At 41.2% G+C, this 17,591-nt stretch overlaps 1 protein-coding gene and 1 pseudogene across 1 annotated transcript; both read left to right on the forward strand.

Moving 5' to 3' along the window:
- The first annotated feature begins 1,839 nt into the window (after positions 1–1,839).
- On the forward strand, positions 1,840–1,958 carry LOC148507620 (5S ribosomal RNA; annotated as a pseudogene).
- A 13,050-nt stretch (positions 1,959–15,008) lies between these two features.
- On the forward strand, positions 15,009–15,944 carry LOC148507621 (odorant receptor 131-2-like). Its single transcript, XM_088445816.1, has one exon. The coding sequence runs from the start codon at positions 15,009–15,011 to the stop codon at positions 15,942–15,944; it is 936 nt and encodes a 311-aa protein (XP_088301942.1).
- The last annotated feature ends 1,647 nt before the right edge of the window (positions 15,945–17,591 follow it).

Here is a 17,591-nt window from a genome sequence, read left to right on the forward strand (position 1 = left end):
AATAAAGATATTAATTATATATTAACAATAAAAACAATTATGGCTAGGAATGTGGTAAGAAAAGGATAGATATGGAAGAATAGGCAAATATACAAATAATACAATATATTTTATCTAAGTTATAGAAAGTTATTTAAAATGAAACTTATGAAGTTGAAATAATAAAATAGCCACCGAGGTCCAGGATCTCTTGGGAAAAATAAAATAAATAACTTGTAAAATAAATAAAATGGACATAGGCCCTGATTCAGACCCACTCGCGAGTGGCTGTCCGCTCGCAAGTGGGTCGATGTTCTGCACTGAGCATGCGCACGACGGAGGGAGCTCCGTCGTGCGCATGCGCCAGACGCGACGAGCGAAGGAAAGTCCTTCGCTCGTTGTGTCTGTTCAAAGGGGGCGTGCTGTCGATGTTGATTAACAGCACGCCCCCTTTGGTGGGCGTGCCGGGGGCGTGCCTCCCTGACGGGGGCGCTCCCACGGGAACGCCTCCCGTCAGAAGCCGGCCCACTGACATCACTAGTGATGTCAGTGGGAGTGATTTTGGCTCTGATAGAGCCAAAATCACTCCGGAGCTTGCAGTTGAAAACCTCAACCGCAGGCTTCGGCTCGCAGTTTCGATGGTCGCGATATCGTGACCATCGCGGCCATCAAACTGCACGCTCATATAGGCTGTGGGTGGTGACCCACAGCTATACGAGCGTCCAGGAGGACGCTCCATTTTTATGGAGGGCGGCCCTCATTCAGAGCGTACGCTCTGCTCAGAGCGTAGGGCTCTGAATGAGCGCTTAAGTATATGCCAAGTGAGTAAGACAGGTGCAAGGTCCCTTGGGAAAAATAAGATTAGGAATAGGATAAGTGAAGTAAGACACCTGCATAGATACAGTATGCATAGTTATATCAAGGTTACCTTCCCATGGATCCACAGATGATTACTTTCCCATGGTACATAGATCTATGGCAAGGTTACTTTCCTATGGTACATAGGGCCTGATTAAGAGCCGCTCGCAAAAAGCGAGCGCTCGCTCTGAATCAGGGCGGCCGCATGTTTTTTTTAAAACCGGCCTCCTGAACGCTCGTGTAGCTGTGGGGGACCACCCACAGCTTTTGCGAGTGGGCATTTGATGGTCGCGATGGTCGCGACCATTGGGCTTGTGACGAGACCCAGTGAGCTTCTGGCTCTAATGGAGCCGAAATCTCTCCCACTGACTTCACTCTTGACACGGCAACTCCGCAGAAACCTGTATGCTAAAGGAAAAAGAACATTGTACGATGAACACTTTAAAGTGGAATGGAAGTTACAAATGCGGACATTGCAACATCTGCAAGTTCCTCCACCCCAAAAGGAAAACCTTTACAAATTCAGATGCATCAAAAGAGTATACCATCAAAAGTTTTCTGAATTGTAATTCTACATCGGTCATTTATATGCTGGAATGTACGTGTGGACTAAGAATACAGGAGCATATTCGGAACATCAAAAATAAAGTAGAGGGGCATGCTGTATCTAAGCATTTTTCTATGAAACACAACTCTAATCCAGAGGACATCTCATACAAAGCAATTGAACATGTAACCTTGGGAGAAAGAGGAGGAGACCTGGGCAATTTGCTATCAAGAAGGGAAATGTTCTGGATATTCGAACTGGACACATTATCACCCAAAGGTTTTAATGACTATTACGAAATAGCTCCATTCCTGTGATATGTTCAACTCCCATCTACTTATATACCATCTATTGCATGGATGGGCCTGACAAGTACCCCTAAGAATTATCTCTTTTGGGGGAAAATCAGGTTGAGTAGAAAATTTGGCATGATTATGGTTATGGTGAACTAATTTATTTGCTGTCATACCATCATGTGTGAGCCCAATCTCGTCTGATCTTGGAAGCAAAGCATGATTGGGCCAGGTCAGTACCAAGGTGGGCAACCCCTTGGGAATACCTGGTGCTGCAAATTTAACCTAGCATTGGAAATGTAGCCAAGTCATTGCCTAAGAAGGGAACCATAACATACACACCGGAAGTACCTACAAGTATCCACGGAAGAGGAGGGTGAAGAAGATTAGGAAAAGTCTACAACCATACCTCCCTTTTGAAGTATCAGTAATAAGACTGAGAATTCAATTTGGTGGGGCGTGACTAGTACCAGAAATGGGGACATCCTGGGAATCCCAGGTGTTGTAAATTTTCCTGAAGATTGTCTAAAGCATAAAGAAGAAAGAATTAACAAACTCCAGCGATGCTCCCATATGAAGAACATCAAGAAACTTATAAATTTCAGTTATGCCCCTCTAGAAAATGAAGAACTGATAGAGCCTTTTACATTCCAGAAGCAAAAGAGAAAATGACACAAAACTGACACTGTGGTTTATTATTAGAGACCCAACATTCTATATATTTATTATTGATATTTCTTAACATTCCACTTAACTTGGATATGTATATCTAATTAGTTATACCAATTATAATTTAAGATTTTATATGCCTGGTTTTAGATCTATTATTCATATTGTGATTTATGATAAATTAATTTTTCGAAGAAGGGGATGGTTTTTATCTAAATATCTATAATAGGACCATATCCTAATATTGTATATTTCTATTTCTAAAGTTTAGATTAAACTGAAGAAACTATGAATTTAAGCCCGTTTTAAGTGTGGGCAGAAATGATCCCCATGATGTACAGAAGAAGGGCGGAAGTTTAGCCTTACTAAATAATAGAAGGGCGGAATAACAACATAAGAGAATGCGGAGGAAGGGCGGAAGTGATGCCTCACAATGCGGTCAGCTGAGAGGCCGGTTTGTGATGACTAAACACGTGCATAGAGACGGAGATGACGCACACCGCTATGGATGCTGGAGGTCACGTGGACACAGTCTCCGCGCGCCCTAGACCTACAAGGACCGGATATGATGCACCTGAGTGAGGGCGGAAGTAACATAAACAAGGGCGGAAGTAGCCCTATTAACATTTTGAAGAAAAGGTGTTTAAAACTATGAACGAGCTTAATATTTGAAGAACGATTACTGTAAAATATTAGCTACAAACTGAAGAATCAAAGAGCTATAGCTGTATTGTTAAAAGGACATGTATAGACGCATTTCTGTATACAGGAAGTGACGCAGATGTCTGACCTTAGTTGAACTCTTAATGGGATATAAATACCTGATCTTTTCAGTTACACACTATCCCCTTGATGAAGTCATAGGACGAAACGCGTTGGGAGTGACTGCTACTTGCCCCATGAACTTCTGAGAAAACTAACTTTTCTACATACTCAGATAAGCTGCTACCATCTACTATCCATTTCTCTTTTAACTATTTATATTGCACTTTATTTTACTTCTATTATGTTTCATACATTTTGCCTAGCTATGGACATTTTTTATTCTTTGTTTTGGTAAATAAATTCCCCTTGTTTTTATATTACTGTATTTGCACATTATTTCCTAAAGTGATCTTAGGTTATAGGTCCTATTTCCTATAGAACGTCGATTATTTACATACATATTTATTTATATATTTATTGATAACGCACAGGCACTTTTTTGATTTTATATATTTATTGGTTGGTTCACCAGATTATTGATTGCATGTTATGAATTTCCAGTGATTGCACTAGACACTTTATATTTGCTGTTTGTCACTTTATCCAAAAAATATCCATTTCACTGAGTATACCTGTCGCTTAAGGGTTAATTCCAATTTTGTCTATTTGTTTCCGAATACTTGCACTAGTATTGTTCTATTTACCCTGAGCTGACGCCCACAATATATATGGGCTGAGGAGCCACTGAATGGTTAAATCTTAATTTTAATTTGTTTAATATATCTCATAAATTCACATAAATTGGCGCTGTACCCATCCATTTTTTCTATATATATATATATATATATATATATATATCTGCTGGTGTGTACACAACTTTGCTAAAACACCAGGTTGTACACATATGTCCAACAGGTTATCGGTCCAGGGCGCACAACTTACCTAGATACCTAGAGCCCACAACAATATATATAGGTGCACTCAGAGCGCACAAATTATAAAGTGTTCAAGACGCAAAGTGTATGCAAAAAGTGTATGCAGAAGGTGCTCCAGACACAAAGTGTATGCAGAAAGTGTCCAAACACATTGTGAAGCTTTGTTGCAAACATCAGAGCAGCGTTGAGGCACCATATTGGCCCCATGTAAAGATACAGAGGCTGCAGCAGCACAGAGCAAAGTAAGCAGAATATGTTACAAACACAAAAATATCACAGCAAACACATTTTACAACGCAAGAGCTTCACAATAATGGCTGTAAGAAGCATGCATACAAGTCGGGGATGCTTCAAGGAGCAATAGGAAGTAGAAAGCGGACAGGGAGGGATTTATATGCAATACAAAACATGAGAGATTGGACACTTTTGGGATTAGGATGTTTGCTTTGATATGAGACATGACTTTGGCTGGGGGAGCCGAGGCATGCCTTGGGCTGACTCGGTACCCCAAATTTTGGGTGTGTTCAGTTTGCAGCAAAACCGAACCATTCATATCTACCACAGACGTTGTACGGGTAGACCAATAATTCTTAGATTTTAAATTTTTTTAACTATGTCTAAATAATGATATTAATGTAATGGTGCATACACACAATCAGATTTTTCTTCAGATCTGAACGATAACGATTTAAAAAATCATTCAATTGGTCTGTTAGGGAGTATAGCAATGACATTATCAGTATAATATAATATTCTGGTTTCTAAGGAAACAGCAATTAGCTGCACATTTACCATAAACACATCAGCACAGAAGCCTAATGCACTGTGACAGAGACTGATTGCTTTGGGCAGCCTAATGACCTGCTGCAGACACTCTCACACAGATACTAGGGAGCTAAGAGACACCACGAAGTGTCAGCTACCTGTCACCTGGGAGAGGAAGGGTTAATGTTGCCTATTACTGAGGGGAGTTGGATATTCATAAATACGACCTGCGTACACATTAAGCATCTCTCATCCTGGGGACATACACACAATAGGATAACGACAGCAGCCGCCTGTATGCCAGATTCCCAGGACAGAAGTCAAACCCTATGGTAAGTATTAACAATACAAACTTCCATGAAGTGCAAACAAACTGCAAGTATAGTAAAACACAGTTGACGTAACAAAATAACAAACCTACATACAGTAAAACACATGGTTGCAATACATAAAACAAAAAAATACATTTACAGACATGATTAAAGTATAAGTACCGCTGATGTTTGTAGGCTAAAGGTGACAATGGACTTAAAACCACAGCAGTATCAGCATGTAATTTCATACAGTAGCTGTTTTATATTTACCTTTACTTGTGATTGCATGTTTGCTGAAGGACAAAGGGCCTAATTCAGCAGTGCACGCAAGGCGCCTGACCCGTTCTGCACATGTGCGGAACAGATCTACGATCCCGCACGCAGACTGCCAGCAGACTATCAGTGATTGACAGGCCAGGGAGAGGGCGGTGATGGCCCCGTTTCCCGAAATGGAGGCGTGTCGCCACCATTGGGGGGGAGGGAAGAGGCCAGGATCTCTATCGGCTGATGGAGATTTCCTGGCCTCTTACTCTAATCTGCAGCAGCCGGTTGCAGGACCCCATAGGTCATGCAGCTGGCCGATGGTCCCCAGAGTATCCAATTCTGCGTTGGACAATGCAGCTCAGATATGTAATGAAGCAGGAGGTGTGATGCCTCCTGCTGCATTACCATAATTGCAAGGATCGCAATTGCACAGCTGCCTTGGTCCAGAGGCAATTTTACATGGGTCCAGCAGCACATCTTACATGGGTCCAGCATCGAATCTTACAAGGCTCCAGCAGCTGATCTTGCAAGGGTCCAGCATCGAATCTTACAAGGGTCCAGCAGCTGATATTTTATGGGTCCAGCAGCTGATCTTACAATGGTCCAGCATCGAATCTTACAAGGCTCCAGCAGCTGATCTTGCAAGGGTCCAGCAACTGATCTTACAAGGGTCCAGCAGCTGATCTTACAAGGGTCCAGCAGCTGATCTTACAAGGGTCTAGCAGCTTATCTTATATGGGTGAAACAGCTGAAGTTTTATTGGTCCAGCAAATGATCTTACAGGGGTCCAGCAGCTGATCTAACATGGTAGCTCATTAGATCTTTAAAACAATCCTATACTTAGAACCAAGATAACACTAAAAAAGTATATATCAGGCACACACTACATAAATCATGTAAAACAGCTATATAGCAGCTCCCAAAAGGGGTGTTTGGGAGCACCCCACAAACCAATGAATAAACAAATTAATATAAAAATAGAGAGCGCTCTGATAGATTGAAAAAGTAAATCTTTTTTAATAAAACATAAGATAACAGTTTTAATATCAATCAATCGTATAGCAACAAAGATCACAATAAAAATGGCCAATAGAGCATACTAAAAAAGTACCATATACCATTTAAGTGCCCATAAAAAATAGTCAATAAAAAAATATTAATAATCCGGGTTAATCACCAGTACGCTTACTTAAGCGTTTATATAGTCCAATCTTTTACTCACCGGTTTAAATATATCAATCAACAAATTGGTCGATCGGATGTTGAATAGCATATAGCTGGTATAGATAGCTCCAAATCCTTAATGCGTTTCTCCGTTTTTGGCAGTTTTAACGGCAATTTTATTCAACATCTGATCGACCAATTTGTTGATTGATATATTTAATCCTGGAGGCATTGAGTTCTGGGCAGTACGGAGACCACGTTGCAAGTAGAGTCGTGACTACCAGCTAAGCTGTCAGCTTTGGATGTGCGACTCTGTTCACCGTAGCCAGGCTGATACTATGACTAAGCCGGTGATAAATCGGTTACGAGTGGCACTTCATACTACTCCCCAGCAATCGCCTCTGATGTGCTGTTATCATCATTAACACCGGGCCGATTTCGTGAGTAAGCCGGTGACTAAAAACCAATTCAAGGAAACTTTACTTACGGATTACCGGACTCCCACTGTCTTTCTTCCTTTCTTGGATCTATGATAAATGGGAGTATAATATAGCCAGTGGTGAGGAAAAGATTGGAATATATAAACGCTTAATTAAGCGTACTGCTGATTAACCCGGATTATTAATATTTTTTTATTGACTATTTTTTATGGGCACTTAAATGGTACATGGTACTTTTTTAGTATGCTCTATTGGCCATTTTTATTGTGATCTTTGGCCCTCATTCAGAGCCGTTCGCTATTTGCGGTCGTTCGTTCAAAAACAAGGGGTGGCTATTCAAATGATCCGTTCGCACATTGCGGTCTGTTCACACCTCTAAGTCTGAACGAGCGAGCAAAACATACGCTCGTTTATTTGATAAAAACGCCCCCTGGCCGCTCGCACCATACGTCATGTCCGCTATTTATTAGATTAATCGAGTACATCGTACAGCGTATGAACTGCTCGCTATTCTTGTGGTTGGTTTTTTCAACCGCTATTTTGCGAGCAGTTCTGAGTTAAAAAAAAACAAGTGACGTGGTCAATGACGCTGCTGTATTAATTATGCACTCCTTTAAAATGCCCGCTTTGACCTTTAAGCACGCCTGCGTTCGAATTCCACTCCCCCGTTTTCAAGCACCTTCCCCTGTTACCACCCACATACGCCTCATTCTGTCACTCAAAATAGCAGGCATTCGCTATATAGCGTACAAACGATATTCGGCCGCACTGACTGGTTCGCGCATGCGTACTAAAAACCGTACGCATGCGCAGATGTGCGAACATCGTTCGGAACGAGCGTACTGCCGCTAACGAGCGGCTCTGAATCAGGGCCATTGTTGCTATCCGATTGATTGATAATAAAACTGTTATCTTCTGTTTTATTAAAAAGATTTACTTTTTCAATCTATCAGAGTGCTCTCTATTTTTATATTTGTCAGTCCTGTCCTTGGTGTAATCACTTCTGAAGACTCGCTGTATAATTTACTACAAAACAATGAGCTGACCTAAAATGCAGCTGTCTCATCATTTATACACTCCACAATCATCAGTCCTTATTACATTATAGCATTTAAAGTCCTGTTATCACCTAATGTCAGTGTTTAAAAATATTTAATAACTACTCACTCCTGATGTGGCTCATGGAGAAAGAAATTAGTTTTTTAAACTCACTTTTAAAAAATGTGCAGTAAATATATTTCTTTTTAAAACTTTCATTTTACCTTAAGTACTGTAGTTATCGTAACACAGCATAATTTACATTTTTTAACAGTGTTTTCGCCCTCAGGGCCTGATTCAGACCCGTTCGCTAGGCTGCGTTCGCACGTAGCCTGCCGATGTTTGCAATGTGCGCATGTGTATGCAATGCAGTGCGCTTGCGTGAACTAGTCCATGCAATCGCAAAGCGATCGCCCCTTGTGCATAGACTCCTCGCTAGAATGAGTGACAGGATGAGCCGTTTGTGGGTGGTGACAGGGGGTGGTTGATGGAAATGGGGGAGTGGTGGTGCGAACGTGGGTGTGTCTGAGCATCTTAACAACATTTTAGAGGCGTGCATAATTACAACGAAGCATCATAGTACACGTCACATGGCTGAATTACACACTGAAGTGCTTGCAGTAGGGTACGGTCAGCCACAAGTCCTGCGTATGGGTCCGATGTTACTCGATGTTACCGATTGTTGCATACACTTCCTGGAGATGACGTATGTTACTAAGGGAAAGTGGGCGTCTTAAGACAGGCTGGTGGGCGTCTAAATACACAGCACGATCACACGCCAAGACATAGTGGGTGTGCTAATGCCTTGCCCTGCGATTGCGGGATTTGCATACTTTGGCTGCGTGCGAACGCATCTAGCAAGCAGGTCTGAATCAGGCCCTTAAAACAAACTAATGAAATAAATAGTAAAACTTCCAAACCATTCATACATTTGTATCACAGTGTATGGATGAACCAAGTAGCTGCACCAGTTCCCATGAATCCCATGTGATGATGGAAGAGGCTATGGGGTCTATTCAAGTAGCGGTGAGAAGCCCTTTATCACTGATAGCAGGGCTTTTCACTGCACATTCATAGGAGGGGTTACCGTGGATAAATCTGAAAACTCAGAAACAGACAAATCTCAGGTGCACAACTCCAAATTATTACACTGAACTTTTCTTACTATGGTGGTGCCCTGGGGTGGCTTGACTGGGCCAGTTTTGGGGGGTCCTGCGCTCTGGATTTGAACCCTAGTATGTTAGGGACCTACCCGAAAGAGGTTACCTGGATATGGTTGGTTGGCCCATAATCTTAGCCATGATTATGCTAAAAACCTCTATTGATTGCAAAATTTTATTGCATTTATTTATATTATTAATAATTTGGAGTTGTGCACCTGAGATTTGTCTGTTTCTGTGCCTGCAATTAGTCTCATCAGGTAGCACCTCCCATTACATATATATAGTCAGGTTGTGCAGTCCAGAAATCGTTCCCATATACTCCATTTAATGTGCTTTATTGCACTTCTGAGGGAAAGGAGACGCCATCATTCTGGACTGGCACCCTTCCTTATTGGTTTAAAAGCATGGAGTATGGTAATGTATATGCACACTGTATTAGGCACAATTCTAGGTAAGTCCTACAAGTTATATACTGTAGTGCAATTTTGGTTCATTTTTGGGGTGTGGGTCCCCCTGGATTGCGTTGGTTCATCTGTCTCAGGGCACCGCATTATAACAAATTTTCCTTTATAACACATTTTAACCCTTCACTGTGTGTGTTTAATATATATGAACCCCACTTTTTTATTTTCATTCTTTATATGCAGCTGCTCCTAAGTATCTCTTTACACTGCACTTTTCTTACTATGATGGTGCCCTGGGGCGGCTTGACTGGGCCAGTTTTAGGGGGTCCTGTGCTCTGGAATTGAACCCTAGTATGTTAGGGACCTACCCGAAAGAGGTTACCTGGATATGGTTGGTTGGCCCATAACCTTGGCCATGATTATGCTAAAAACCTCTATTGATTGCAAAATTTTATTGCATTTATTTATATTATTAATAATTTGGAGTTGTGCACCTGAGATTTGTCTGTTTCTGTGCCTGCAATTAGTCTCATCAGGTAGCACCTCCCATTATATATATATAGTCAGGTTGTGCAGTCCAGAAATCTTTCCCATATGCTCCATTTAATGTGCTTTATTGCACTTCTGAGGGAAAGGAGACGCCATCATTCTGGACTGGCACCCTTCCTTATTGGTTTCAAAGCATGGAGTATGGTAATGTATATGCACACTGTATTAGGCACAATTCTAGGTAAGTCCTACAAGTTATATACTGTAGTGCAATTTTGGTTCATTTTTGGGGTGTGGGTCCCCCTGGATTGCGTTGGTTCATCTGTCTCAGGGCACCGCATTATAACAAATTTTCCTTTATAACACATTTTAACCCTTCACTGTGTGTGTTTAATATATATGAACCCCACTTTTTTATTTTCATTCTTTATATGCAGCTGCAGCTGCTCCTAACTATCTCTTCACACTGCACTTTTCTTACTATGATGGTGCCCTGGGGTGGCTTGACTGGGCCAGTTTTAGGGGGTCCTGTGCTCTGGAATTGAACCCTAGTATGTTAGGGACCTACCCGAAAGAGGTTACCTGGATATGGTGGGTAGGCCCATAACCTTGGCCATGATTATGCTAAAAACCTCTATTGATTGCAAAATTTTATTGCATTTATTTATATTATTAATAATTTGGAGTTGTGCACCTGAGATTTGTCTGTTTCTGTGCCTGCAATTAGTCTCATCAGGTAGCACCTCCCATTATATATATATAGTCAGGTTGTGCAGTCCAGAAATCTTTCCCATATACTCCATTTAATGTGCTTTATTGCACTTCTGAGGGAAAAGAGACGCCCTCATTCTGGACTGGCACCCTTCCTTATTGGTTTAAAAGCATGGAGTATGGTAATGTATATGCACAGTGTATTAGGCACAATTCTAGGTAAGTCCTACAAGTTATATACTGTAGTGCAATTTTGGTTCATTTTTGGGGTGTGGGTCCCCCTGGATTGCGTTGGTTCATCTGTCTCAGGGCACCGCATTATAACACATTTTCCTTTATAACACATTTTAACCCTTCACTGTGTGTGTTTAATATATATGAACCCCACTTTTTTATTTTCATTCTTTATATGCAGCTGCAGCTGCTCCTAACTATCTCTTTACACTGCACTTTTCTTACTATGATGGTGCCCTGGGGCGGCTTGACTGGGCCAGTTTTAGGGGGTCCTGTGCTCTGGAATTGAACCCTAGTATGTTAGGGACCTACCCGAAAGAGGTTACCTGGATATGGTGGGTAGGCCCATAACCTTGGCCATGATTATGCTAAAAACCTCTATTGATTGCAAAATTTTATTGCATTTATTTATATTATTAATAATTTGGAGTTGTGCACCTGAGATTTGTCTGTTTCTGTGCCTGCAATTAGTCTCATCAGGTAGCACCTCCCATTATATATATATAGTCAGGTTGTGCAGCCCAGAAATCTTTCCCATAAAATCTGAAAACTCTCCAGCGGTGCCCTGATCAGTGTAGTCTATGGGGAGAACAATTCATAGAAGCACAGATAGCTCAGTTTTCTGTTTTGCTTCTAAGAACAAATCTGCCATCTCAGGTCGGCGTAACGAGGCTGGTGAGGGGAGAAATGCCTTCTCCCTGTTCTCTCAGCCTTCTTCACTGACAGCAGCCAATCAGTCGAGCCCAAGGCATATGCAAGGGCACCTCGTCCTGTCTATCCCACTGCTGGCGTTGTGCCCCCTCGCACCCCCATCGCCATTAGTAAGGTGACCCGACATATGCATATGCCGGGTCACCACATCTTAACTAGAGATGAGCGGTAAAACATAACCTCTCATCTCTACGGTTAACTGCCTGCTGCCCTCCACTCTCCCCGGGCACAGCCCCACACTTGGAGCTGCTTAAGAAAACCCGGTGGCTGGCGCATTTGCAGAAGGGGAGAGGATGGGTACAGGGTCATTATGGGCCTGCCCAGGCCTGGGGGAAGGGGTGCGGCCTAATCTCTGGAGGCGTGGTCATGACTCCATAGGGAATTAAGCAGGGGAAAAATCCTATTGGTGCTGCACACTGGGGAGGGGGGTGCTGTTTGCCCCTCAACCCGGCGTTAATCATGGGTTGGCATTATCAGTATGATCGCTCCCCCCACAGGCAGAGTAGATTGCTGCTGCACAGCAGCAGCGAACATTCTCCCACTGTAGCCCAGCACCAGGCCCGGTGACAGGGGTGTACACCCATGCTGGGCCCCAAGGCTCTGAGGGGCCCCAAAGGCTCAGGGTGATGTATTACTTACTATTAGCTGCGGCTCCGCAGCTAATAGTAAGTAATACATTCACTGCCCCACCGGTCACCCGTTTGGCTAGTTAATAGTGGTCAAGTAAAATAATTACACTGGGCCCCCTCCCAAACCAGAGGGGCTCTGGCCGGTGCTGGCGCATATCACGTCATAACGCTGCGCAAACAGCATCTCCTACATTGATATTTAATTTTTTAAGAAATTCTGGACCACCACATTTATTGTCTGTGCAAACCATGGTAAGTATTGAAATTCACTCAGTGGTATTGCTCATACATTGTTACTTGTGTTATATGAAATTACAAATCCTGAGGAAAGTCTTTATAAGGTAAACCATTTTTTTAATCACATCCCTGAGTTTTTCCATAGCTTGCCACTGGTATGTTTATTAGTTAAGCCAGTGATATAGATAGTAGCCTGCCTGTGAATGACGTGGCATCGTGTTGTAGAGTCTGTTGCTACTAAAGGCGATACATCCACCCAGTGGGCAGAGAGAGTCATGTAATCTTTTGTTTGATTAGTACCGCTTGTCCACATATCTATAGTGGATAGTTGGTACAATGGCATTTTCTTGACAAGAAATACATTTTTGTTTAATGTCACGTACAGGTGAGGAATTCTTATTCTGGTAAAATAGAATTGAAATGGACTTTGTTAACGTAGACACATTACTCAACTTACAAAACTAGATGCATTGATGGGGGATATTTGACGCAGATCTAATGCTAACATAGCCTTCATGGCTGTACAATAGTACAGTGGCTATAACTTGTTTGTCTTAAAAATGATTGTTTAACAGTCAATTGTTGCTTGAAACTACTAGTCTTCTTGGTCCCCATCTGTGATGAAGATTTACCCCCAGCAGCCTAGCATACAAGGAATCATTGATAGGGTAGTCAGTTTGCCTTTGCAAATTGGATACAGGTCTACTTCTGATTGCTCATGAGGAGGTTGATGATGAAAATGTTGGTGGTGGAGATTGTATGTGCTGGTGTTTATCCATGTTGCTGGTAGCTGATGCTGGACTCCTTTTTATATATGATTTTCCAGATTTTGATAAACAACTTGAAGGAACTTGCTGCAAATGATGTGGTGCCTAGATGGTTATTGTCCCTACCTCTACTTACTTGGTGCTACAAAATTATACAGATTCTGTGATAAATATTATCTGGATTTGGGTAAAAATGTTTCCACATGGCAGAGGTGGAATTTTTGGTCTTTTGCCCAGTCATGACAATGCACTTCTTAACAGTGGCATCAAGTGCTGCCGCTGGTGGCTGATTTACTTCAATACAAACTACATAAACCTCCTGAATTTTATCAACTTGTTCTTGTCCAACACATTAATCATCAACATCATCCACATTGGATAAACAATTATTCCCCTTATCCTGCTGAACTTCCAGAGCAGCACCCTCAATTTCTATGTCTAAACCATCATCATCATTACTTTTACTACCACTCATCCTTACATTTGCAGAGGGTTCAGAAATGGTGGAATGAGGCTTTTCTAGGATTACAGTGTCAGAATCAGAAATGTTAGACTCACACTCAAGGACACCCTTAGAGGTAAATTTACTAAAAGTTGATTTAAAATCAATCTTAATCAATCAACATTGATGTACCGATCACAAAATCTGCATATTTTATTATCCATAGGGTTTCAACATCAGTTGAAGTGGAAACCGTACGATGATAAATATGTGTATTTTGACGTTGGAAAGCATGTCGATGTTGATCAATTAAAATTGATTTACACATCTATACTCAGAGAGAGAAGGTGTGGCATATGAGGTTACAGAAGATAGGGAAATGAGGGACTGTTATCTTTACCATGCAGCTCTATTAAAAGACTTGAGAATTATTTAAAAGTAAAAATATTGGGTGCCGCTGATGTGACCACAACACCCAGCAAGTACAGCAATATATGATGCCTCTCAAAAACACACAGTCTTCGCTTTAAATATCTAAATGTAATTAAAACACTTGGGAATTTTTTTAAAACACAAATATTTTTCCCATTTATATTACTTTGGGGTGCAGCTGACATTGCCACAGTACCCAGTAAGCACAAAAATATACATTTTCTCTCAAAAACACACAGTCTTGTCTTTAAATGTTTAAATGTAATTAAAACACTTGAGAATTTATTTCAAACCACAATAAAAAATTGGTATTTTTGCTTTTAATGTTATTTTACTGCAGCTGATGGGGTTGCAACACTCAGTAAGTACAGTAATATATGTTGCCTCAGTTATCTTGGATTCTCCAAAATCCAAAACACTAATCTCTAATTCAGAGGTGGAAATAAGAGGGATCGATGCTGCATCTTTGGTAGCAGCAGATCTGAGTCATTATGCTAATACTGCAGGTGCCGTCTTCTGCAATAAGATGCCCACCATTGGATACTCAGATCTGCTGTATTTGTCTAAAGACGCAGCATCGGGAAAACATTGTGACCTTCATGATGACCATCAGGCTTCTGAGTAACCCTAAGGTTACTTATAATGTCCACCACAACTAACATGCCGAGGCCAGTGAGTCTGCATACAAGAGCAGTTTCAATACACAATTTTTGTATGAATAAATGTCTGGGGCTTATACAGTATTTCAATATAATTTATTTATTTTATCTTTTTCTTTAGCTTGTGCCGTGAACAAGAAAAATGCCTGACAGTAAACAATGAATTCATCGGCTTCCTACTTCAATTTGACCGAACACTTCATTATCAGTACTAGAACAGATGGGATCGTGAGAATAATCTTTGAGATCTTGGTCATAATTTGCTTCTGCGGCTTCCTCTACTTCATCTCGCTAATACTACATGCTTTCTTCACCAGCCCTCATGTCCGGGACAAAGCCCGATACATCCTCTTCACTCACATGCTGATTAATGACACATTATATCTTACTGTAACACTTATTCTAGTAATGTTTTTCTTTTTCTTGGTCTACCTCCCTGTACCCATTTGTTATGCATTAATCACTCTGGCAACAACTACATTTAGGAATACACCCTACAATTTGGCAGCCATGGCCCTGGAACGCTATGCGGCCGTTTGTTTCCCACTGAGACATACAACGCTTTGTACATCAGATAGATCTATGTACGCCATTGCCATCATATGGATAATTAGTCTGTTACCTAACATAGCCGATTTCATCATCCTGATCGCTTTGGCAGAGAAGACATTTTTTTCTCGTAACGTGAAATGTAACCAAGACTCATTAACAGTGACACTTGGGCAAACTGCCATAAAATCCATCACCCTCATCAGTAGCCTAATTCTGGTGGGACTCATAATTGTGTTCACTTATATCAGAGTGATGTATGTTGCCAAGTCCTTGAGCTCATCCAGCAATTCTGCCTCCAAAGCTGTTAAAACTGTTACGCTCCACGCGTTTCAGTTCCTGTTGTGTATTATGTCTTTAACTGGCCCATTTGTGGAGAGGCACTTCAGCGCATATATCAGCTTCTTACCCATAGTCAACTTTTTTTTCCTTACATGTCTGCCCCGATGCCTGAGTCCTTTAGTTTATGGAATAAGAGACAGCGTACTTAGCAAATATATTAAACAGTTGTACTCAACCAAACCTTGTGGATCCAATGTTGAATAGCATGCTGTTGATGTCTAGACAATGTTTTCTTTTTAAAGTTAATAACAATTACACAAAAAGCACTGTACAAAGCATTCATCATTAGTACATACGTATCGTATCTCTTATTGTCTAAAAGTGTCCCTGAAAATAGTATTATGAGAGAGAAATGCAACAGTTTAAAGTAGAAGTGAAACCAATTTTGGTTTTAAAGAGATGAAACCACCATGACTTAGACAAGACACAGCAGGAGAACGATATCGTGAGCTCGCAGTCAGCCATGTGCAAGTTTGTTTCTTTACCTGTGCTGGCCGCAGAAGTCTGCAAAAGTGTAGGCCAATCGTTGTAGACACAACAATAGAAGAGAAAGAGAGGGGTGTGCAGCCAGTGCAGTACTAAAAGCAATGGAAATATCATATTAAAACTCACAAAGTGGCTGAACCCAGTAAAATCAATTTGAAACATTATATACAGTCTATATATATATATATATATATATATATATATATACAGTACACACACATATATATATATATATATTTATATATATATATATATATATGTGTATATTGTGACAGGGATAGCGTTCACATGAGGTTAATGTGGAGCAGCAGATTTGTGCAGAAATGGAGCAATAAAACAGCATGGTAACGAGCTCCAGTCTAGGTTTTCCAGGACTCTGTTTAAGCCACAAGCAAGGCTAATTAGCAGCACCTGTTGTCTCGCTTTAAAGCTGTGTCAGTGCAGGTATACAGTGATCCTGATGGTGAAATAGTCACCCAGGTTATAGGCCCAGGAGTGACTAGTGTTAGGGATCCTGGACCTGTGAGTTCACTAAAAGAACTGTATTGCTGTTTGGACGATTATGTGTACCAGCCTGTAACATCTTGCCTGTGAACACTGCCCTGTCCTGTATACCTGCCTGTGGTGAGGAAATAAAGCTTCTGTTGGATTTTACCCAGTCTATGTGATTCTTGTCACATTTGGCGCCCAAACAGGGACTTTGCTGGATACTACTACCCAGCAAGAGCCCGGATACAGTGATCGGATCCACCCACAGTGGCAGTGAGAAGCATTGCAGGACACTACCCACTGCTCAGTTGCTTGGTGAGTCTGAGGCGCATTACTAGCAGCTGGGTAGGTGAGTGTGGCATGCCAGCCATAAAATTGCAGTTGTTCATAGTGATAATCTGTCCATGCATGTATACATATTGTGTACTATATACAACTGCTTAATTCCTGTGTATCAGACTGGGAGCCCAGGGAATGTAGTGCAATTTTAAGTGAATAACAATTAAACAATGATAGCGCCAATCATCTAACCCGGACCAAAGAGATACAAGCAAGATGTTAAAATGCAATTTAATATGTATATTAAAAGGAGTAGCTGCTTTATACACAAATGCAAGTCCTAAATCTATGATATGAATAAAGTCCATGTATGCATAATATCCAAAACGATTAAATTAGTTCATGACATTCCACAAGTTATCTCTCTGAAATAAAATAAATAAGACAATTGCAATGGAACTATAAATACAACAATAAACTTAACAGCACTGAATAAAAAATTATTTTCTGTGTTTGTGAATTGTGTTCACTGTGGCTGCACGTGCATCAACAAAGGAGCAGTGCCAAGCCTGCGCCTGTGTCATAAGTAAAGGGCCA

This window comes from Taudactylus pleione, unplaced genomic scaffold (genome assembly GCF_031769625.1).
Source record: "Taudactylus pleione unplaced genomic scaffold, aTauple2 ptg000390l, whole genome shotgun sequence".
Classification (NCBI taxonomy): domain Eukaryota; kingdom Metazoa; phylum Chordata; class Amphibia; order Anura; family Myobatrachidae; genus Taudactylus; species Taudactylus pleione.

What these genes read in the sequence shown, in the direction of transcription:
- LOC148507621 (XM_088445816.1), top strand. Translation starts at nt 15,009, where the DNA reads ATGAATTCATCGGCTTCCTACTTCAATTTGACCGAACACTTCATTATC.